The sequence below is a fragment of the Eulemur rufifrons genome, chromosome 2 (assembly GCF_041146395.1).
Source record: "Eulemur rufifrons isolate Redbay chromosome 2, OSU_ERuf_1, whole genome shotgun sequence".
NCBI classification, from domain to species: Eukaryota; Metazoa; Chordata; class Mammalia; order Primates; family Lemuridae; genus Eulemur; species Eulemur rufifrons.
The window spans coordinates 49779851-49803915 of record NC_090984.1 but is presented as its reverse complement, the minus strand read 5'-3'; the positions used below and the strand labels follow the sequence as shown (position 1 = coordinate 49803915).

The 24065-nt window shown below is 52.4% G+C and overlaps 1 protein-coding gene across 1 annotated transcript; it reads left to right on the top strand.

The window, feature by feature from the left end:
- The first annotated feature begins 6609 nt into the window (after positions 1–6609).
- Positions 6610–23664, top strand: TYRO3 (TYRO3 protein tyrosine kinase). The gene is made up of 19 exons (XM_069461229.1): positions 6610–6763; positions 8500–8683; positions 8927–9027; positions 10133–10303; positions 12084–12170; positions 12974–13089; positions 14642–14819; positions 15429–15574; positions 16091–16235; positions 16563–16692; positions 16773–16873; positions 17158–17253; positions 17575–17655; positions 18115–18207; positions 18619–18740; positions 19206–19315; positions 19493–19652; positions 19859–19995; positions 22176–23664. The coding sequence occupies exons 1-19, from the start codon at positions 6643–6645 to the stop codon at positions 22570–22572; spliced, it is 2676 nt and encodes an 891-aa protein (XP_069317330.1). The 5' UTR covers positions 6610–6642; the 3' UTR covers positions 22573–23664.
- The last annotated feature ends 401 nt before the right edge of the window (positions 23665–24065 follow it).

Here is a 24065-nt window from a genome sequence, read left to right as displayed (position 1 = left end):
TTAGTCCAATGGTTTTCAAACTTTAGCAGGCATCAGAATCAACTGAAAGTCTTGTTAAAAATGGATTGCTGGGGCCCGGTGCGGTGGCTCACCCCTGTAATCCTAGCACTCTGGGAGGCCGAGGCGGGAGGATAGCTCAAGGTCAGGAGATCGAGACCAGCTTGAGCAAGAGTGAGACCCTGTCTCTACTAAAAATAGAAAGAAATTAGCTGGACAACTAAAAATATATAGAAAAAATTAGCCGGGCATGGTGGCATATGCCTGTAGTCCCAGCTACTCGAGAGGCTGAAGCAGGAGGATTGATTGAGCCCAGGAGTTTGAGGTTGCTGTGAGCTAGGCTGACGCCAAAGCACTCTGGCCTGGGCAACAGAGCAAGACTCTGTCTCAAAAAATAAATAATTAATTAATTTTTTTAAAAAAATGTTTTTTGAGACCATTGGGGAAATCTAGACACAAACTGGATTTTGTATATTAAAGATTTAAAAAATTTTTATTGGGTAAAAATTTTTTTGGAAAATAAACCTTATTTTAGAATAGTTTTGTATTTACAGAAAAATTGCAAAGAAAGAGAGTTTCCATTTACCCCAAACAGTTTCCGCTATTAACATCTGATATTAATGTGGTTCGGTTTGTTTGTTAGAATTAATGAACCAATATCAATATATTGTTGCTAACCAAAGTCTATACTTTATTCTGATTTATTTAGTTGTTCCTTAATATCCTTTTTTTGTTCTAGGAGCCCACTAAAGATACCACATTACGTTTAGTTGTCATGTCTCCTTACGCACCTCTTGGCTATGACAATTTCTTAGACTTTCTATGTTTTTGCTCACTTGAACACTTTGGAGTAGTACTGGTAGGGTACTTTATAGAATGTGCCTCAATTGAGATTTGTCTAATGTTTTTCTCATGATGAGACTGGGGTTATAGGTTCTTGAGAGGAAGACCACAGAGCTAAAGTACTGTTTTTATTACATCCTATCCACATGACTTATCACTATAGGCATTAAACTTAATCACCAGCTAAAGTAATTTTTGTTAGGTTTGTCCACTGTAAAGTTACTCTTTTCCCCTGCTTTTCATACTGTACTCTTTGGAAGGAAGTTTCCATATGCATCCTGCACTTAATGAATGGGGAGTTGTGCTCCGCCTCCTACATAAATTATTTGGAATTCTTCTGCAGGGGAGATTGTCTATGTTCCCCATTAAGTAATTAATTTAAATGTATATAGGCTTCTATACATTGGTTTAGAACCAATACTACTTTATTTTGTTGCTCAAATTTTTCCACCTTTGGCCGGATGCAGTGGCTCACACCTGTAATCCTAGCACTCTGGGAGGCTGAGGCGGGAGGATCGCTGGAGGTCAAGAGTTCGAGACCAGCCTGAGCAAGAGCGAGACCCCGTCTCTACTAAAAATAGAAAGAAATTGTATGGACAACTAAAAATATATATAGAAAAAAAATTAGCTATGCATGGTGGCACATGCCTGTAGTCCCAGCTACTTGGGAGGCTGAGACAGAAGGATTGCTTAAGCCCAGAAGTTTGAGGTTGCTGTGAGCTAGGCTGACGCCACAGCACTCTAGCCTGGGCAACAGAGCAAGACTCTGTCTCAAAAAAAAATAATAATAATTTTTTTCCACCCCTCTGGCCAGGTGTAGTGGCTCACTCCTGTGATTCCAGCACTTTGGGAGGCCAAGGTGGGAGGATCACTTGAGGCCAGGAGTTGGAGACCAGCCTGGGCAACATAGCAAGACCCCATCTCTACAAAAATAAAAAAATTAGCTAGCACTGTCTAGGGGATGGACATGCTTGAAGCTCTGATTCGGGGGGCGGGTGGCAAGGGCAATATATGTAACCTAAACTTTTGTACCCCCATAATATGCTGAAATTAAAAAAAAAATTAGCCAGACATGGTAGCACATGCCTGTAGTCCTACTTACTTGGAAGCTGAGATGGGAGGATTACTTGAGCCTAGGAGTTTGAGGCTTCAGTGAACTATGATTGTGCCACTGTATTCTACCCTGGGCAACAGAGTGAGACCCTGTCTCAAAAAAGAATTTTTATTTATTTATTTATTTTTTTTTTTTGCCATCTCTCTCATGACTTTTTTTTTTTCCCTCAATAGGGTCTCCCTCTGTCACCGAGGCTAGAGTACAGTGGTGAGTGGTGTCATGATAGCTCATTGCAACCACAAACTCCTGGGCTCAAGCGATCTTCCTGACTCAGCCTCCTGAGTAGCTGGGACTACAGGTATGAACCACCATGCCCAGATAATTTTTTAACATTTTTTGTAGAGACAGGGTCTCACTATCGCCAGGCTGGTCTTGAATTCCTGGGCTAAAGCGATCCTCCTGCCTCAGCCTCCCAAAGTGCTGGGATTATAGGCATGAGCCACCGCGCCCAGCCTATGACCCTTTGATATACCTCATCATTATGTGTGTGTATGTGTTCTGGTACTTCCTTACTTTCCAGCACTACAAGATGCTCCAAGCTCATCTTGTATATTTCTTGCCCTAATCCTAGAATCAGCTATTTTTTTTGAGACCCTTTGGTTCCTTTTATTGGAGATTGGTGTATGAAACCAAGGTCTAGGTGCTAAGTATACTCATTGCTACTGGGGTGTCTTGCTTTTAGGCCCTTCATAACTGACAGAGTAAGTAATATATGTATGTATACTGTTGTACATACACATATCTATAAATATTTTTATATGTAGCAATCTGTATCTATATATGGGTGAGTTTGTGTTTTTTTAAAAGTCTCTCTGTTACAGGTACAAATTGTAATATTTACAACTTAAATTATGTGGCTAAGATTTGCTTTTAAAAACTCTAGCAAAACAACAAAAAAAATAGGACAATGAAACACAATTGGCTAAGATAATCATTGAGGCAGGGTGATGGGTACATTGGGGATTCATTATACTATTCTCTCTACTTGTGTGTATGTTTGAAATATTCCATAATAAAAAAAGTTATAAAAAATAGAACCAGAAAAACCTCACTCACCAGACTGCAGTTAAGGAGGGTCAAATAGAGAAATACAGCCAACCAGACACAAGTCATTAACACACACACACACACACACACATACACTCTCTTCCTCTCAGGGTCACCCTTAGGTGAAATTTTGAAGAAAACAATTTTTCTTCCATATGGTTGGACCCATTTACTCTTTCAGAAACCCTAAACTTATTGCTCTCTTCCTACTTCCTAAATCTGCTTTTAGGGAAAACTCTCATCATTTGAAATTCCCCTGTGACCGAAAGTCATAGTGTGGTCTCTCCTAGGAATTTACCTTTCTGTATCATCTTAAGTGGGGCAAGGAATTGCATTGTTTCTTGCTTAGGAATGGGGGAGAGGGTTTTGACAGGGACAGCAAAGGTCCCCAGAGACCCTGGGATCACACCTGTAGGCAATTTCCTACAAGCTGCAGAGATCCTCTGCCTTTTCTAAGGTAATTATGAACAGTCTGTGGCCTGCCCCATTCCTTCAGTGGAACTTGCTCTTACCTCTTGAGCCAGTAGTTGGGAAAGAACAGGTCCTTGGTCACAGGCCCAGTGAGACTACTATGACCCTACAGCTCACCTTGGTTTCCTTTTGATCCCTGGGCCCCCCTGGGGGTGGGGGCAGTGGAGGGAGGAGGCTTTAACTTTGAAAAAGCTAAAAAGCTAAAGCAGCTGCTTCCTGGGAATGCTGGAAGTTGGCGGCAGGGTGTCCTGCTGTAATGGGCAATGGTTTTTGTTTCCAGGTTTGTCTTTGTCTTCTCTGGATCCTTGGCCTCCCTGGACAGTTCTGGATCATAAAAGGCAGAGGGTGAGCAGAGACTTATTTTACCAGATCAGGGAGATGCCAGGGTGCAACCTAGCCCTATCCATAATAAGGGGCTGCCCCTGGCCCTTCCTTTTACTCAGCCCTCCTCCAGCCCTGCTGTCCTTCTCACTCTCCTGGGATAGATCATAGCTGGCTCTGGTTCCGTTCTAAGGACAGGAACTTCTGGGACAGCTACTCCACATTAGGTCAAATACATTTCCTGTTGATTTGATTAGTTTCCTTCCAAGCAATGCATTTATAGAAGAAAAGGAGCTTTTGCAAGCATGCATTTGCATAGGCAGCCAACCTCCTCCAGTCACACACACAGACACACACGCACACACTTTCTCCCCATCCACCCACAAAGCGTCAGTCACATTTAGAGTTTGCACAAATGCACACCCTCCCTCATACATCACAATGCACACCCTCTCACCCACCTACATATCTCTTCTACAAAAATCACACCTGCTCACATACCCTTAGAAGCACATTCCTATGCTGTGCCCAGAGAGGAAAGATGGGGGAGACAGGCAAGGAGAGTGGGTTGTAAGAGCTCAGGAGGCCAAACAGTCTCTGAAAATTCAGAAGACCAGGACCCCACAGTCCCCTCTGCCCCTGCAAATAGAAATACTAAGAACTGAGAGGGATTCAGAATCAGGGGCAGAGGAAGCAGGAACTCATGACTCCCTGCCTCACACAGAAAGTGTGCTGCCCCAGAGTTGACAGGGACGTGTCTCAGGCCAGTAGCTGAGGTGGGAAGTTTGTCAAGGCTGTAAGTGGAGAATGCTGAGGCATCCAGGACATGTCTGAGAAGCCCATTTGACTGGTGGCAAAGGATGGCCTTTGGGCTGGGATTCCCTGTCAGCTCAGGAAATTGTGGGGAGGGAATGAAGGGAGAAAAGGAAGTGGAAGGCTGGGTTTGGGCTCTGGGTTCAACATCCTCCAGGAGAAGTCTTATTGATGTTAGCCAGACTCATGAGGAGGAGGCTCCCCTGCACTGGAAACTTGAAGTCCCCTCTGAAGAAAAGAGGAGGGGGAGAGGGCCTTGAGAAGTGACAAGTGCTCAAGTGCAATCTGGGCAATTCTGGCTTCAGCCCCACATTGTTGTCCGCATGACCTGATCCAACTTAGCCCAAACTCAGAAACTGTGGATTCTGGAAAGGAACACGTCTTTTCCTTTAGGAAAGGGTCCTGAGGCCAACCCACAGTGCTCAAGAAAATTGGCAGAGAGCTTGCTTAAAGGGAGACCTCAGGCTCCTGCCATCCAACATGTGACAGTGCCTCTGGAGTCCCTCCCTGTGCTGCCGTGTGGAGGCGCTCCCAGCTGGGCCTGTGCTGACACTGCCAGCACTGCTGTTGTTATCATTAGTGTAATTAATAAACAAGCGCTGATGGGGCCAAGTGGAGAAGAGGCAGGCCCCTGCTGCTCAGAAGGAGAATCCCTGGAAAGATCCAGTGAGGCTGTGGCAATGGGGCTGAGTGGTTACCCTCCTCTCCACCCAGGACTTCTGGAAAGGGCCTTGCGGCAAGGCAGAGGCAAGGGCAAGGGGAGGGGAACCCTTGGTAGGCTTGGTTTGGAACCAGCTCTGCATCTGCCTCACAGGATGTCCGTGGGCATGGCCACCCCCGTGATTACTGATTGTGGGGTAGGCTCTGAGGCAATTATTCATTCAATAGGCATCTGCCTGTTTACTTATGGAGTGCCTACTGTGTGCAAGGTAGTCTACCAATAATAGCTAATATTTCATTGGACAATGTGAGGACACAGCCAATTCTCACACCATATCCTGGGGAAAGGGGTAGAAGCAGAGGAAGCAGCTAGGAAAAATGACAGCCCAAAAAGATAGGGGTGTTTGGGCTTTAGCCTGTGTAGCATAGCAGTGAGTACATATAACAGATAAGACCTGGGGATTACCTTGAAGGTCTTGGAAAACTACAAACCCAAGACCCACGGTGGAAAACACGTTGGGAAGGTGGGCTGGGGAAAATGGTCATTTTCAGATAGGAGGATACTTGGCGATAAAGACATGGGAAATGGAGCACGAATATGGGGGGATTAGGGTGAAAGGCTCAATGAAAAAGAGGCTCGAAGAGCTGCTAGCAGATCCTGTGGGGGGAGCCCTGGGTCACCGCAATTTCGCGGGGCTTGATGGTTGGGAATGTCTTAGGGGTTGAGGTACTTTAAGTTCTGAGAGAGGGAGTGCTGGATTCTTGGATGAGAGTCCGGACAAAAGTTGGAGTATGGTAGGGGTAGAGATGTTTTGAGAGAACGATCTGGAGTGTTGGGTTGGAAAAGATGCTGGACTGTGTTTAGGGAAAGGAGGGGCGTGGCCGGGGCGCCCATCCAGGGGACCGAGCCAGATGCTCCGGTTTGGCATTGGGGTAGCTGGGGCAGGGGTGCCGGCTGGGGCTGGGAGGTCTGGAGGTGGGGGCGCGCTGGCAGAGGCCAGGGTTAGCGCTCGGAGCGAGGCTCTCGGGGCTCCGCGGGGGGGCGGTACGAGCTCCGGCTGCGGGCGGGCCGGGGAGGAGGCGGCGGCTCGGAGAAGAACATGAATCAGCGGCGGCGACGACGGCGACGGCTGTGGACCGAGCGCGGTGGCCCAGGAGCGGCCCCGAGGACCCCGCGCTGCTGACGGCGGCGGCAGCGATTCAGAGCGGGCGCGGGTCTCGGAGGCACTCGCCCCAGCGCCGCCCCCCGGGCAGCCGCAGCCCTTCCCGTGGCCCTCCTCCCTCCTCCTGCCTCCCTCCTCCCTCGTCCCTCCTCTTTCCTCCCTCCTCCCTGCTCGCTCGCGGGCCCGGCCCGGCATGGTGCGGCGTCGCCGCCGATGGCGCTGAGGCGGAGCATGGGGCGACCCGGTCTCCCGCCGCTGCCGCTGCCGCCGGGGCTGCTGCTGCTGCTGCTGGCGGGTCTGGCCTCTCTGCTGCTCCCGGAGTCTGCGGCCGCAGGTAGGGGCTGGCCCGGGAGGCGGCGGAAAGCGGGGGGCTGCGGAGGGGCGCGGCCGGAGATCGGAGCCCAGGGACGGCAGTTGAGCGAGACCTGGCCTGCGCGGGCCAGAGATTTGAGTCGGGGGACCAAAGCTGGAAGGCCGAGGCTTGGGGGCTGGGGGAGGGAGCGCAGCGGAGGGTTCGCTGCCGGATCTCCGATTGGGGCCCCCACCCCCAACTTTCTTGAGCCCCGGGCTTTTCAGGAGGGGTGGAAGAGAAGGGAGTGGGGTGTGTGGTCAGCGGGGAGTGTTGGGAATGGATTTTCCCGCCTCGCTGTTCCTAGCTGTTTGCTCCCCCCTCCCCAGTTTAGGACCCCATTCTGCCCGCCTTACACACAGAGGTGCCACTCTGAAACCACAGGGATTGGGGCAGAGCACCCAAGGGGCACTCTGTTACCATTTAGGTACAGGGGTTGTGAGGGTGCTCAAAAATACATCTGGGCATACTCTAGTTTCTGTGCTCTCGGAGCTTCCTGAAATAGGGAATGTTGGAGAGGATGGGCTAGGGCAAGGTTGCTGGCCTTGGGGGAGGGGGGTTAGCCTTGTGCTCCCATGTAGGTGCCCAGCCGTTCCTGGTGGCAGGAGTGCTCCTTGCAGCACCTTGCTCCCCAAGTTCATACTACACAACTCTGGGACTGCTGGGTGTATATGGAGTGTGAGGCAGTCCCTCCTTGTCTTGTGACTGATCCTGAGAGGGTGAAGGGAGTAGGGAAGAGACACAGGCAAGGGCAGCAGCTACCCGGCTGGAACCTTCTCTTAAGACAACATTCTCTGCCATATCAGCCTCTCCAGGAAGGGAAGGGAAAGAGGGTGACAACTATTTACGAGCTGAAAGGTGTGTATCTGATGTTCAGAGAGCCCAGGAATTTGCCTAGAGTCACACAGCAAAGGGCACAAAGAAGCAGGACTGGATTTCATCTATGCAGATACTTCACCTGCCCCTCTCTTTGCTTAAAAGCATACCAAGAGCCAGGAGAGGTGCGGGGGTGTGTATGTGTGCAGAGGGTAGGGTTCCAGAGGGTGGCCTCTGTGGATGTGACAGTGGCTCCGGGGCCTTGGGCTCCCCAGCTCAGGGCGCTACCTCTCCCTTCTGCCTCCCACCTTCCTATCGCCCGCCCCTGCACACATTCAGGTATTAATAGAGCGGGTGGCTGCCAGGAAGGCTGCCATGTGTTTGATCTGACGTGGTTTTGCAGCCATATGTTCTCTACTTCAGGGGAGCACCCCCTCCTTTCCTTCCTCAGCCTCCCTTCATTTGGAAGGGTGGGGTGCAGAGGGTGCTGGCAGCAGTTCAGGGTCGGGGCTGACACCTTGGGCAGAGAGCTGGCAGCCTGTTGCACTAGTTGGGTGCAGCAGTAATTCCTAGGGCAGTGCCTGCTCCACAGGGGTAACTCCCCATTGCTTCAGCCCAGCTTGCCTTTTGGTGGTTGAGCCCAGGAGGAGAGTATGGGGAAGAGGTCCTCAGATCTGGGGGGAACTTGGCAGTGACAGAAAGGAGACCTGGAGTGCTTGTCCTGCCCCTTCCCCTATCCCAGGTCCAGGCCACCTTCCCTCCCACACTGTCCTGCCTCTACTTCCTTGGTATTGGCTGAGAAAGAACCCTCTGACCTAGAAGTTACATTCTGGAAGAGAATGGGAACTATTTCCAGAGACAAGGTTCCTCTCAAGTAGACTGACACATTTTCCTTCACCCCTCAGGCCTGAAGCTCATGGGAGCCCCGGTGAAGCTGACAGTGTCTCAGGGGCAGCCAGTGAAGCTCAACTGCAGCGTGGAGGGGATGGAGGAGCCTGAGATACAGTGGGTGAAGGATGGGGCTGTGGTCCAGAGTGTGGACCAACTGTACATCCCAGTCAGCGAGCAGCACTGGATTGGCTTCCTCAGGTGCAGGACTGTAGGGGGAGGTGTGGGGTGCCAACCTGGGAGCAGGCTGTGCTCTTTCCTTGGGTCTTGGGAGTTGGGGACTGTGCTGATGCCCAGAAGTCTGTGCTTTTTTTTTTTTTTTTTTTTTAATTCGGCACCCTGTGGAACCTTCTAGAAGTGGGGGCAGGCTGAATCCATCAAGTCTGCCCAGCAGAGCTGCCCCCCTTGACCCTGGGAAGCAAGCCTGCTATCCTGTTTCCACAGCCTGAAGTCAGTGGAGCGCTCTGATGCGGGCCGGTACTGGTGCCAGGTGGAGGATGGGGGAGAAACTGAGACCTCTCAGCCAGTGTGGCTCACGGTAGAAGGTGAGGAGGCAGAGCCACATGGGCATGTTGGCCTGGAGCAGGTGCTGTCTGCTCGTGATCATACCTCTGCAGAGAAGAACTCAGTGGAAGCTGGGCTGCCGAACTGCCCTCTGGGGCCTGGGTGCACCAGGCTCTAGGCCCACCTCAGACATCAGAAGACCCTACCTGTTGGAGTTCGGGTACCTGAGGACCAAAGGGGCAACTAGGATCCACAACTGATGGGGTGCAGGCTATGTCAGTTGTCTGAGCAACAAGCCTCAAGCACCCATCTGGGGCTGGACCCTGTTCTGCCAAGTGCCCTGGCCAGCGGGGGGAGGGATAAGGGAGGGGAGGAAGGCGCCACAGCTGCGGGAGCTCAGAGCTGTTCAGCCCAGGAAAACAAAGTGACTAAGAAAGTAACAAAGGGCCCTGAAAGGGAGCTGGGGCCTGCCAGCAGAACTCTGCTAAAGCTCCCACCCACTCCCCCTCCCTTCATGCCCCTCCCCCAGCTCCCCACCCCCAGCCTCCTCCCTTATTCTGAGAAAGGCTGTCAGAGCAGGTCTGGGAAGGGAGTGTGGGGGCTGTTCACAGAATCTGCCATGCCTAAGGGGGCAGCATAAAAGATATGCCTAAGGCCGGGGCCAGGTGTGGTGGCTCACGCCTGTAATCCTAGCACTCTGGGAGGCCGAGGCGGGAGGGACTCAAGAGATCAGCCTGAGCAAGAGCGAGACCCGGTCTCTACCAAAAAAAATAAAATAAATAAATAAAAATAAAATACATTTCTAAAGTGCAGGGCAGGCATGGTGGCAGCAGTGCAAGCCTGTAGTCCTGGCTACTGGGAGGCTAAGGTGGGAGGATCATTTGAGTCCAGGAGTTTGAGGCCAGCCTGGGCAACATAGTGAGACCCCTGTCTCAAAAAAAAAAAAAAAGATATTCCTACGGAGGCTGAAGAAGAGAAGCACCCTTCACATCCCAACCTAGAGGCCTGTTCTGCTGTTGACCCAGTCATGAGGGGCCTGTGGGGGTCTTCTGCATAGAGGACTTCAAATGGAAGCAGACTTGTGATTTGTGCAGCAGGAAGCCAAGAGGTGGTGAAGCTCACCTCCCACTCCCCTTCTCTTCCTAGGTGTGCCATTTTTCACAGTGGAGCCAAAAGATCTGGCAGTGCCACCTAATGCCCCTTTCCAACTGTCTTGTGAGGCCGTGGGTCCCCCTGAACCTGTTACCATTGTCTGGTGGAGAGGAGGCACGAAGGTTGGGGGACCTGCTCCCTCTCCATCTGTTTTAAATGTAACAGGTGAGCAGTCTCATGAAGAGACTTTGAGCCGGGAAGGAGCTGGGTCCTTGAGGGTGGGCATCTGCTTCACTTGCTGAGTTTGCTGTGCGAGGGTCCAGAGCAAACCCCAGTGCCTGGGTGCATGAGCTGCGCCATTACTAAGCTCATTAGTCAGGTGTGCTGGGCTGGCTGGGTGGGCTGATTAGTGGTGATCCCGCTGTGCTTAGGGAGGGTGTGGGGCCTCCTTTTGTTCACAGCAGGCCAGACCATGCACAGCTGGCCCTGGGAGATCAATTGTATGAGACCAGGGGCACCCATCCCTCCTCCCCCTCCCAAGGGACAGAGCCAGAAACCAGCCCACGCAGAGCTAGGGAGGAGTATCTGGCAGACACTGAGAAGACAAGACTGTTAGGCTGCGGAGGGGAAGGAGGGGAGTGAGAAGGAGTAGGGGGAGGCCAGCACAAAGATACAGGGGCCTCCTCCCCTAATGGCTCTTTCCAGAAATCTCCGGACATTTTCCCAAACCCTGTGTCTGTCCATACCTCTGCACAGTCACGCCTGCATACCCACCTGGGCCCCAAGATCCTCGGCACATACCTCGCATACTTGTGAGGCACGCTTATTTGTGAAACAAAGTTTACTAATCCTAGCACTCTGGGAGGCCGAGGTGGGCGGATTGTTCGAGCTCAGGAGTTCGAGACCAGTCTGAGCAAGAGCGAGACCCCATCTCTACTAAAAATAGAAAGAAATTATATGGACAGCTAAAAATATATATAGAAAAAATTAGCCAGGCATGGTGGTGCATGCCTGTAGTCCCAGCTACTCGGGAGGCTGAGACAGGAGGATCCCTTGAGCTCAGGAGTTTGAGGTTGCTGTGAGCTAGGCTGACGCCACGGCACTCACTCTAGCCTGGGCAACAGAGCAAGACTCTGTCTCCAAAAAAAAAAAAAACAAAGTTTACTGTTTCTGGTTGAGGCTTAACTGAGGAAAAAAGATGGGGAGACCAAAAAAAAAAAAAAAAGACGGGAGACCAAGCTTGGTCTTATGTGCTGGTAGGTAGGAGGGAAGGGGCACTGAGCTGTTAAGTCCCCAGCAATTTGAGTCTTGAGAAGAGGTGGACTACAGTCTTGCCCTCTTGAAAGGGAGGGCAGGTCCTGTTCAGGAGGCATGGAGTTGGAGCAGATTGGAGAGGAGGCTGGGTTCACTTCCTTCCAGATGCGCGTGGTTGGGACCCTCAGGCAGGCGGCCTGATAATAAGTACTCACTAAACTCCTACTCTACACACCACACTGTGCTAGGCACCACAGGGGACTGAGGGAACAGAAAGGAAATAGAAGCCATTGTTCAGCCCCCAAAGAATTGAGTATAATTGGGGCTGACAAGACACATGGATAAGGAGCTGAGAACTATTGTTAGTCAAAGAATCTGCAAGTCCAACATGATAGGGCCCAGAGCAGAGAGGAGCTCTGGTGTGCACAATAAAGGAGTGACCAGAAAAGGGAGGCGGTTTTGTGTTGTCTGTGGGAGATGGGATTGAGGTGGCAGAAGTGGTATAAATTTCTCAGGTGCTTACTGCATGTCATGCGCTTTACACACATTACCTGATTCTCACAATTCTCCCATTTGAGAGATGAGAAGACAGAGCCCCATCCAGGCTCATTAGTCTCCAGAATCCTTGTTCATTTCACCGTGCCCCACTATCCATCCCTTTCCTTTGGCTGGAGAGACTTCCAGGATGTTCGGGCCAGAGCCTGAGTGGGAATTGCCGCGTGCGGGGCTGACTGAGGTTTTCTGGTCCCAGGGGTGACCCAGAGCACCGTGTTTTCCTGCGAAGCTCACAACCTAAAAGGCCTGGCCTCTTCACGCCCTGCTACTGTTCGCCTTCAAGGTAGGAGGACTGAGCCAGGTGCGGTGGCTTGCACATATAATCCCAGCTACTTGGGAGGCTGAGGCTGGAGGGTCACTTGAGCCCAGGAGTTTGAGGCTGCCTTGAGCAGCCGGGACTGGCTTGGTGGGGAGGAACCGGAGGTGATGCCAGGGGCATTCTCAGTGGGCTGTCCTGTGGTTAGAATCATTTGCTGTTCCAGCTCCCCTCAGTTCTGCTGGGATCTCAGGGATGAGGGGTTAATTGGCATAGCTCCCATTCCTAATGGGAGCACCTTAGACCCTGCCGTGGCTGAGATGAGAATAGAATCCTGACGTCACAGCAGATTTCCCATTATGAAGCAGAGTCCTTGGGAGGGAGGGAGAGAGCCAGTAGGAGATGGTCAAAGCTCCTGCCCAACCTTGTTTCTGGCACTCCCTGTGAGGGGCTGGGGGTGGGGAAAGCAGCCTCATCAGGACAGAGGAGACCCAAGGGGCTGAGGGAGGGAGAGAGCTGGTGTGTGGGCTGTGGCTGCAGGGGCAGCTGCCTGTCTCTCATTTGTCTTTCCCAAGGCTAGAGGTTCTGCCCCCACATACTCTCTTATTCCTTGGTGAGACAGGGCCCCTGAGTCAGGGAGAGGCGGCCTCTCTCCACAGCCTAGGCACTCTCCTAGGTATTAGCAGCTGTGCCCTGCCGGTGGCTTGTGTACCACTGTGGTCCTGGGAGTGCCCCAGACGCTAGGGAGAGACTCAAGTTTCCACTCCCATGCCTCCTGCTCCCTCCTCCCACATTCTTACCCAGCACTGACTCTAAGCCCCCATCCGCAGCACTGCCTGCAGCCCCCTTCAACATCACCGTGACGAAGCTCTCCAGCAGCAATGCTAGCGTGGCCTGGATGCCAGGTGCTGATGGCCGAGCCCTGCTCCAATCCTGTACAGTTCAGGTAGGCTGAGATAGACTGGGCAGGCTCTCTAGGCCTGGCTATATTCATTTTGGCTGCCTGCTGGCACGTTTGTTGACAGTGGTGTCACCCTTACTAGACCTGCCCATGGGGCTTGGTCTCCAGCTCTATTCAGGTGGTGCCCCTTAGCGGGAAGAGCCCAGGCCACTGTTTCTTACCAAGGTGCTCTGGCAACTAAGTGACTCTGCAGATTGGCTCAAACCGTGCATTCTTCAGGCTGGAAAGCAGATACTAGAGCAGATTTGGGGTACCTGGAAGAGTTTTTCTTATGTGGGTGAAAACTCAAACCTTTGATTTATCTGATCCACTCTCATGCCTCCCCTACCCCCCACCAACTTAAGCCAGAGAGAACAAGAGAATCAGAAAGGTCCTAATCCCTGGTAAGTGGAAAACTGGGTAAGGTGATAAGAAATAAGAGGCAATGCAGGCTTGCTCATTTGAGTCTGTTTACTTAAAAGGTATTTAATGAGCACCTTTCAAAACTGTTCTAGGCAGTTCTCCTGTGCATGAGGGGCCCCTGCCCTGGGCTCCACTATTTAGAGGACCCCACTCTGGCCCTCCTTTGGCCATACCCCTTGGCCCTGGGCAAAGAGTCTGCAGGGCCAAGGGGACATGCCCATCCAGATCATGAGGACCCCTCACCACTACACCATAGTCTAGATATTCAGGATCTCTTGCCCTAATGGCCCTGAGTCTCCTTCCAGAGCCTATGTGGGCCTCTTCCCTGGTCCATCCTTCCACGATGTGATATGTGCACCTCTAAGCCCAAGGGGCAGCCCTTTTTGGGGGGGGATGGGAACCGACCTTGGGTGTAGCATCGTCCACACCTGTGCACATGAGGCCTTTCATGGTGTAAACCCTTGGCTGGGGGCCAGCTCTTCTGGTACCCCCTCATCCTGACTTGGGAATTCAAGAATTTGGAGAATTACAAATGCAAACTTTACCTTCCAGGTTGTTTTGAAGGTTTATTTGTCAAGATGTTAAGATAGATTATTTAATAGTTTGTTAGTTGATTTATAATGTTTGAATATTCAGCCATATAGTATATGGATCTCTGTTTGTGCTCAAATGTAAGGCATGGGGCTGGTTCATGGTGCTCCTAGGCTTCCAGTTTCTCTGACCTCCCGAAGCTCAGAGTCTTTGAAATGGCATGTCAGCAATTAACAATAATGGTAACTACTCTAACAGTTATGCACCAGGTACAAAGGGACAAGAGGAGTTTTCTGGAGTAGGTAAGAAAGGCTTTCACCAAGAAAGTGATATTTTGCACTGAGTCTTAAAGGACAAATAGGGCTTTGCTAGGAAGAGCAGCTCATTCTAAGCAAAAGGAACAGCATTTGCAAAGGCATGAAGGTGTGGAACCCTGTGTGTTATTGGGGTAGGGTAGGTGGGAGGGGTGGGTTGCAAATGTTTGCTGCTAGACTTAGAAGAAGCATTAATTCAAGCCCCCATACCTATATCCCATCTTCTATCTCATCTCACAGGCCGTAGGGACTGCCCTTCCCTGTGTCATTAGTTTTCTGCTTTTCTGTAGGTGACGCAGGCCCCAGGAGGCTGGGAGGTCCTGGCTGTTGTGGTCCCGGTGCCACCCTTTACCTGCCTGCTCCGGGACCTGGTGCCTGCCACCAACTACAGCCTCAGGGTGCGCTGTGCCAATGCCTTGGGGCCTTCTCCCTATGCTGACTGGGTGCCCTTTCAGACAAAGGGTCTAGGTAAGGGACTCCAAGCAGAGAGGCTGGGGCAGGTGAGGGGTGGTGTTGGCTCGAGTTCTGAATAGAGTTGACTGAGAGGAGCTACCTGACAGAAAGGTTCAGGCATCATTTTTATCGCATTCTTGTGAGTGGAACAGATAAGCAAACTAGAAAAAAATCAGATAATATAATGATGAAGAGTGCCCCTGGGCAGTTGAGGAAAACCCTCTAAAGAGATCTGAGTGAGGTCTGAATGAAATCATGTAAATATTTGGGGGAAATCACTGAAGGAAGAGGGCACAGCAAGTGCAAAGGTCCTGTGGCAGGAACTTGCTGGGAGTTCCCTGGCAAGAAGGCTGGCATGGCTGTTGAGAGGGAAGTGGTGAAGGATGGGGCGGAGGGGTGGTAACCACAGTGATAAAAAGCAGCACTGCCGAGCTGGGGTACTGCCAGCCCACTGCTTACCCCCCAGCATGGTGGGTGAGAGCAGTCAGAGCTGGGAGGTGAACCCTTCCCCCGTCTGTTGTTCTCTGAGCTCTTTAGTTCTTGGGAGTTGGTTTCAAAGGTCTGCATGGGATAGTGATGGTGGGAAGGGCAGGGATCTGAGCAACCTTCTCTCTTTGGGTACAGCCCCAGCCAGCGCTCCCCAAAACCTCCATGCCATCCGCACAGACTCAGGCCTCATCCTGGAGTGGGAAGAAGTGATCCCTGAGGGCCCTTTGGAAGGCCCCCTGGGACCCTATAAACTGTCCTGGGTTCAAGACAATGGAACCCAGGTAAGGGAGACAGAACCCTCCACTTTCTCCACTGTCCTGGAATATCAGCCTTCAGGGTTCTAAGGCCTTGAACGACTTTAGAATGACAATCTTTGGTGGGCCTGGGCCTCCCACTGCCCCAGGGAATCCATTCCTCCCCACCCTCCCCTGCAAACTCCACATGCCTCATGGGAATGTCTCCTGTTAAGATTGCATCCTGTGTCCACTTTGTGTATAAAGCAGGAAGCACATTCCTGCATCAACAGGGGGAGGGCACAGATAAGGCTTTGTCCCCAGCTCAATCTCCTCCCATCCCCCACCTGAGCATTCCAACTGAGCCTTGTTTGTGTTCTGGAGAGGCCTCTGCAGCCTGGAGCAGGAATGTGATGACTCCCAGAAGGTCATGTTCCTGCAGCCCCTGAATCCACAGTGCCCCTGGACTCTCGTGTTCTTAGCTGGACCTTTTCCTCCCCTCAAGCCCCAGCAGGATGCCTTCTTTTCAGGCTCAGTGTGGGTTGGGGCTTTTCCTGGCTGTAGGATGAGCTGACAGTGGAGGGGACCAGGGCCAATTTGACAGGCTGGGATCCCCAGAAGGACCTGATCGTGCGTGTGTGCGTCTCCAATGCAGTTGGCTGTGGACCCTGGAGTCAGCCACTGGTGGTCTCTTCTTATGACCACGCAGGTGAGGCCTGTAGGGGGAGGGGGACAGGGAATCAAGGCTTTCAAGGGCATCCTAGACTGGTAGGAGGAGGCTGGTGGTGACTTCCCTCCTAATAAAGTCAGAGTTAAGCAGTTGGGGCCCAGGTCAGCGATAGGTCACAACAGCCAGGGCCTGTCACCGACCAGGTAGGAAGTCCTGGGTCGTCCTCTGGAGCCTCTTTCACTCAGGACCCTTACTGACTTTGACTTAGAGGAGCCTCTTTATCAGGCTGGATGGCCCTCCTGGGAAAGTTCTAAAGGGACCCCTGGGTGTCAGCCTCGCTAGTGCCACTGCCCCTCCCTCCCACAGGCCAGGAGGGCCCTCCCCACAGCCGCACATCCTGGGTGCCTGTGGTGCTCGGTGTGCTCACAGCCCTGGTGACGGCCGCTGCCCTGGCCCTCATCCTGCTTCGGAAGAGGCGGAAGGAGACACGGTTCGGGTAAGGGGGTGGGGACGTGGAGGGAAAGGCAGGTAGTGACAGATGTTGGAGCTGATTCCAAGTCCTGGCTTTCCCTTTAGGCAAGCTTTTGACAGTGTCATGGCCCGGGGGGAGCCAGCTGTTCACTTCCGGGCCGCCCGGTCCTTCAATCGAGAAAGGCCTGAGCGCATCGAGGCTACATGTGAGTAGGGGGTGTCATGGGAGGGACAAATGGGGTATGTTATGTCTCTATCTGCATTCCTTTTGCCAACTCATTAACTTGATCAGTGTGTCTGAACCTTGATGAGTCCCAGGCACATAGTGGAAAAGACACAGACCTCCCTTCATGGAGGTCACCACCCCAGCTGTGGGAGAGCTCAGCTCAGCCCTGTTCTCTGAGGGCAGAGGCTGGGGTATAAGTGGCAGGCTGGGGTTTGGATCAGGACCAGAAATCCCTCCCCTTTCTCACCAACCCCCTCCCCACAGTGGACAGCTTGGGCATCAGTGATGAACTAAAGGAAAAACTGGAAGACGTGCTCATTCCAGAGCAGCAGTTCACCCTGGGCCGGATGTTGGGCAAAGGTGTGTGGGGCTGTGCAGGGATTGGCGTGAGTTTGCCGTAGGGTAGCTGGATGTGTTTGGTTGCCCCTATCACTTTGAGGGTATGGATTGGGGTCAGCGCCTATAAACAAGATATGCTTGTAGACTCCTGAGTTTGGAATTGGTGCCTAGAGATAGGGAGGCCTAAGGAGCCACTCCCAACATGCTTTGCTTTGGCTATGGGCAAGGGAGCCTCCTCCAGCCTCCTCTGATGATTTTGTGTCCCCATGGAGGGTCACCTGGGAGGGAGGAGGGTGGGCATCAAGGCCAAGGAGACTCCCTCTTATTTGGATTGGTTTGTAGGAGAGTTTGGTTCAGTGCGGGAGGCCCAGCTGAAGCAGGAAGATGGCTCCTTTGTGAAAGTGGCTGTAAAGATGCTGAAAGGTGAGAGGATAGTAGTTGTGGCATGAGGGCATCCCTTGGGAGGGAAAAGGGGGTGACCGATCCTGAAGCAGGCTTTCTTTTGCCCCTAGATTTTCCAAGAGCTAGTTAGCACTAGCTGTCTGTACCACGTGAATAATTCACAAGCATAACCACACACAAAGATTTGTGCCCCAGCCATCACTCTCTGCTGTCAGCAGTGACTGTCCTCTGAGTTCCCTCCTGGGGTAATTGCAGCTGTGGCTGATTGAGCTGCTGGGCTGCCCAGACCACAGGGAGGGCATCAGCAGTGGAGAAGTTGTTAGATAGCACCATTCCATGGGGGTTTCTCTTGCTCATGGCTGACTGTTTTCTGGGGTCCCTTGGAAGCCCAGAACATCTGAAGGATAAGACCTAGGAGTCTTGGGTCAGAGCTAGGGGCACATCTCGCTTCATTTCCTCCTTCCCATCCTTTTCTCCCAGCTGACATCATTGCCTCAAGTGACATTGAAGAGTTCCTCAGGGAAGCGGCTTGCATGAAGGAGTTTGACCATCCACACGTGGCCAAACTTGTTGGTGAGCCCCTTTTGTGGGGGAGGCAGATATAGGATCAGGCTAAAAATATGCTCTGCCAAGGTGAGAGGGCAGTCTGTAGGAGAGAAGTTTGGACTTACCTGGTAAGTAGGCACATGGCAACATAGCAAGGAGAGTCCTGGCTAAAACCCGACCACGTTACAGGTGAGGAGTACCAAAGTGCATGAGGACTGCTCATGTGGACAAAGGAGGAGAAGGAGGGGACAGAAGATGCTCTAGGGATCTGGGAGCAGCCAGAGCCCCCCTGGGTAGTCCCTAGGCCAGTATGGAATCTGTGGGAAAAGAGGTAGCATAGCCAGGGCTAGAGGGGGAGCCCAGCTGGTGGGATTGTGTAGGCACTTGAGTTGTCCCTTGACCTTTTCGTGCTCAGCTCCTGACTCTCCCTTGTCCCAGGGGTGAGCCTTCGGAGCAGGGCTAAAGGTCGTCTCCCCATCCCTATGGTCATCCTGCCCTTCATGAAGCACGGGGACCTGCACGCCTTCCTGCTTGCCTCCCGGATTGGGGAGAACCCTTTTGTGAGTGCCTGGGGTGGGGGTGACCAGGAGGAAACAGGGGTGGGAGAAGAGGGCCTGGAAAGGGACAGAGACCATGGCAGAGAGGGACTTGGCGGGTAGGGCTGACAGAGCTAGTGGAGAGTAGAATGGCCGAATTTGAATCCCTTTAGGCTAGCAGGCTTCTTTTTTTTTTTTAGCAGCACTAGCAGGCTTCCTTTTCTCTCACAAAACCCTGCAGGGAATTTGAGGCTGGGCAAGGGCCCTTTCTGGGAAGACTTGTGGAGCTGCAGGTTGGGGAAGTCTTGGCTCTAGGGCTCTCTCTTGGACTTGCCAAAGCTTCCATGCCTTGGGAAGGCCCTCCATCCGCTTTCCTTCCTTCCAGTGATTCTGAGGACAGTCTTTAGGCTTTCTGGCCAGGGAATCCCGTTCCTCCTGCCTCAGCTGGGTGGGCAGGTCCAGCCTGAGCTTTCCCTGTCTGCCCACCAGAACCTGCCCCTCCAGACCCTGATCCGGTTCATGGTGGACATTGCCTGTGGCATGGAGTATCTGAGCTCTCGGAACTTCATCCACCGGGACCTGGCCGCTCGAAACTGCATGTATGAATTCTGGAGGGCTCGGGGGTGGGAGGCAGCAGCTAGTACAGGAGGAGCTAGCTAATGTTCAGCTGCTGCCTGGGACAGTATCCGATATGCACTGGGGACAGCTCGGGAGTGGCTCTAGAAAGGCTGTGAGCATGGGGGAAGGCTGACCTCATCCTTCGATACCCCTTGCAGGCTGGCAGAGGACATGACAGTGTGTGTGGCCGACTTTGGACTCTCCCGGAAGATCTATAGTGGGGACTACTATCGTCAGGGCTGTGCCTCCAAATTGCCCGTCAAGTGGCTGGCCCTGGAGAGCCTGGCTGACAACCTGTATACTGTGCACAGTGACGTGGTGAGCAGGGTGGTGGCACAACGAGGCTTCGTGCTAACTCACGTGGGGTGGACTAGTGTCAGAACAGACCTTTAGGACCCTCAAGGGCCTCCCCAGGTCTGCTCTCTGGCATTTTGCTGCCCAGTGATGAGGCCTCTGAGCCCCATGGCTCTGCCTGGCTCAGGAAGCCTAGTGACACCTTCCCCCTAACCTCGATTCTGTCCCAGTGGGCCTTCGGGGTGACCATGTGGGAGATCATGACTCGTGGGCAGACGCCATATGCTGGTATCGAAAATGCTGAGATTTACAACTACCTCATTGGCGGCAACCGCCTGAAACAGCCTCCAGAGTGTATGGAAGACGTGTGAGTACCCTGGGAAGGGGATTCTGGAAGGAAACAGGAATCTGGGGTTTTGGCTGCTGGCCCAGTGGGAGCTTAGAACCTCAACCAGGTCTTTTTATTTTCTGGCAGGAACATCCTTGTAGTTAGAGGGAAGGCTGGCCTCTACCTCATGCTGCTATTCATCCACCACATCCCTGATTTCTTCCTTTCTCCCTCTCTTAGCCCATATTTCTTGCTCCAGCCTTTTTCTGTCACTCTCTTTTCTCCAGTTTCTAGGAAGAACTAAGAACCCCAGGGCAGAAGGTACAGGGTGAGCAACAGTGCAGGTTTCCCTGTCACCTTCTCCCCACCGCTACCTCCTTTGGCCTTCTCAAGACCCAGCTAGCCTAAGGAAACCTCCCGGGCTGAGCTCTCCCTCCTCGCCAGATAGGGCTGCACAGGCCACAAAACAGGGCTGCTCCCTCGCTGTCCTTGCTTGTTAAGGAGGGGGCAGAGGGAGTGGGAGGTTGGCTTGCTTTCTTGGTCTTGGCCTCCTCTGTAGGGAGTGGAAGGGACCTAAGATAAGGAACTGAGATCCTGGGGAAAAGGGAACAGCCTCTCTTCCTTTCCGCAAGGCTGAAGCCCTCGGAGTGGGGCGTGTGGTGACACTTCCCACACTGTAAAGAATGGTATCAAACCCTTGTGACAAGAGGAGGGTAAGTATTGCTAACATTAGCTGGGTACCTTCGGCTTTCTGTCAGGTAATCTTCCTTTAACCATACAAGGAAAAGACTATTATTCTCATTTTGTAGATGAGGAAATAGGATTAAAGAGGTTAAGTAACATGGCCGCGGTCACACAGCTATTAAGTGAATGAGGTGGGATTTGAACCTACATCCCTGTGATTTTAGAGTATGTGCTCTTAACCATGACACCAACTGTGATTTGTCTGTTCTAGTCTTACTACCCCTCTCCCTCCAAACCAGGGTCTCCCTGGGCCTCCACAGGACCTTTTGTGAGCACTAGGGAAGGCGAGTCCACTATGATCCAGGGGAAAGAATCTACCTTTTCTTGCTGTGAGGTTGGGCCCACAGAGGGCCGCGACGATGGACAGGCAGAGGAATTCAGTTCAGCCTGGATGGTGGGGTCCTTCTCTAGGGTAGCAGGTTTGAAGTGCCCTGAGCCTGGGCTGTGAGTGTCTCACCTGCACCTGAGAGAGAAATGTGAGGACGTAAACCAGGCCCCTCCTATTCCTTCAGCAGAATTCAGGGCATGGTAGGGGGAGGATGCTCAGGTCTTGCTGTGGCTGCTGCCTGCCTCGGCCAATTCTGGAACTGGAGAAACTAACTCCTGGGCGGTGGGGACCAGGCCCCGGCTCAGCCTCCTCCCAGTCTGGAGCTGGCATTGTCAATGGAGGATGGGCGGGCACCAGCCTCCCACCAGGCAGCCTGGTGGACAGGCGCCAATTGGCTCCAGGCACAGCCTTGAGAATGTGTCCCGGTCTGGCTATGTACCCATGGCCCCAGACCATTCCCACAGCCTGCTGGTGTCTGGCATGGTCACCCTCTTCCCCGGGACTGCTGTCAGCAGGGCGGGTGTGTGAGGCAGTGCTTGGGGCTTTTGTCATGGGCATAGGCAAGAGAATTGGGCATTTGCTTTTACTGGACTTGGTCTCCAGCCTATTCCCATTAGGTTTTTAGGGTTTTTTTCCCCTCTATCTTGAGACATTCCTTGGGAATTGTGAGTAACAGGCTTCCAAGTGTCTGTAAGTCTCCTGAAATTGTATGTAAAAAAGTATTCCTGCCAGGGGAGGCCTGGAAGCTTTTTTTCAGATACTCACAGGTATCTGTGAGCAGGGAGTATGTCAGCCTGCCTGAGCTGGGGCTGCTCACCCAGCACAGGGGGGACTTTGGAGCCAACCTATCTGGCTTCAAATCACAGCTCTGTCACTTTCTGCCTGTGTGACCTTAGTCAAGGATCTTAACCTCTCGGTGCTTCAGTTTCCACATTTGTAAAATAGGGATCATTTATTGCATAAGGTTGTTGTAAGAATTAAATAATTCAATAAATGTAAAATACTTAGAACAGTGCCTGATACATTATAAGCCCTACACACGAGTGTACTGAAAAACATTTTTAAAAATCCCAATGCCATATGATTAAGAGGCTTCTGCATTTGAGGGAGGGGCTGCTACCTCCCCTCACCCTTCTCTCCACCCCAGGTATGAGCTCATGTACCAGTGCTGGAGTGCCGACCCCAAGCAGCGCCCGAGCTTCACGTGTCTACGCATGGAACTGGAGACCATCCTGGGCCAACTGTCTGTGCTGTCCACCAGCCAGGACCCCTTGTACATCAACATTGAAGGAGCCGGGGAGCCTGCCGAGGGAGGCAGCCGGGAGCTGCCTGGCAGGGATCAGCCCACCAGTGGGGCTGGGGATGGCAGTGGCGTGGGGGCAGTGGGGGGCACCCCCAGTGACTATCGGTACATCCTCAGCCCCGGAGGGCTGGCTGAGCGGCCAGGACGGGCGGAGCAGGAGCAGCAGCCAGAGAGCCCTGTCAATGAGGCCCAGAGACTGCTGCTGCTGCAGCAAGGGCTACTGCCCCACAGTAGCTGTTAGCCCCTAGGCAGAGGGCATCCGGGACCATCACGCTGGCTCTGCTGGCCGCTGTGCTGGCTGACTAAGCCCTGTCTGACCCCAGCCCAGACAGCAAGGTGTGGAGGCTCCTGTGGTAGTCCTCCCAAGCTGTGCTGGGAAGCCTGGATTGACCAAATTGCCCAATCCCAGTTCTTCCTGCAACCATTCTGTGGCCAACCTGGCATCAGTTCAGGCCTTGGCTTGATGGAGGTGGGCCAGGCCTGGTTGTCTGAACCTAGGCAGCTGGCAGGAGGTGGGTAGTTATGTTTCCATGGTTATCATGGGTATGGATGGCGGTGGAGGAAGGGTAGATCCAGCCCTGTGGGCTCCTACCCTCCCCGCTGAGCTGCCCCTGCTGCTTTAATGCATGCATTGAACTGCCTCCAGCCCGGTGGCCCAGCTATGCCCACACTTGGGGTTTAAATGCCTAGGTTTGCCCCTCCAAGTCACAAAGAGTGCCCTTGTATTATTCCCTTTTAGGTAAGAGTTGATAAGGGGTTGATACAGTTGGGTCCCAAGCCCTGTGGTAGGAGGCAGTGGAAAACTCTCAGGTCTGAATTTTTGTCACCTTCCTGATTCCCCACCCTGCCTAGGCCAGGAGAAGGGGGGTGAAAGGAGGGTGCTTCCCTGAAGCTGACAAGTTCACACCGAGGCATGCTGGAGTGCCACAGGCTACCAGATGCCCATCTTCTAAAGGCAATGCGCTGAGCCCAGCAAGAGGAAAGGGTGCTGTGGGGCTTGCCCAGGAATGGGTGAAGCCAGAGAGGTGTTCAGGAGCTCCTCTCCAGGCCTTCCCACAGTCTGTCTGAGCATGCTATGAAATCCCCAAATATCCTAAGACTAACAAAGGCAGCTGTGTCTGAGCCCAGCCCTTCCAACTGTGACCCTGAGTCCCAGCTTCCCCTCTAACTGGAGACCCCCTTCTGTCCCAGGTCTCCAAAGAGAAAATAGGCCTGATGGCTGGTGTGGGTGAGGGGGATTCTGGAGCCTGGACTCCAGCCCTGGCCAGGGGAGCCTCCTGGAATGCATGGGGCAGGCCCTTGCTGTTAGGGACATTTCCAAGTGGTTAGTTGCTGTTTAAAAACAAATAAAATTGAAGACTAAAGACCTAAGACTTTGTCTCTTAAATGTTTACTTTTTTTCAGATCACAAAAATGAAGCATTTTTGCATAGAGAAAGTCTGGAAAGACATATGTCAAAATGTTAACAGCTGTTATCTTTATATGATGTGCTTAGGGGGACTTTTTTTCTTTGTGCTTTCCAACTTTTCTGCATTGAGCACAAAATGCTTTTGTAATTAGATAAGATCCCAATGAATCTTATCATATGAAAGATAATACATAGTCACTGTAGACAATTAGGCAAATAGAGAAAATTGTAAAGAAAAGATGCTGATTACTCATACTCCCACCACCTAGAGATAACCACCATTGATCGTTTGAAAATGCAAATATTTTGAGGAAGTTCTTTATCTT

Coding starts and splice junctions, on each gene's coding strand:
- TYRO3 (XM_069461229.1), top strand. CDS start 6,643: ATGGCGCTGAGGCGGAGCATGGGGCGACCCGGTCTCCCGCCGCTGCCG. Junction 14,820..15,428: donor CTTTCAGACAAAGGGTCTAG/GTAAGGGACTCC, acceptor CTTTGGGTACAG/CCCCAGCCAGCGCTCCCCAA. Junction 16,693..16,772: donor CGGAAGGAGACACGGTTCGG/GTAAGGGGGTGG, acceptor CTTTCCCTTTAG/GCAAGCTTTTGACAGTGTCA.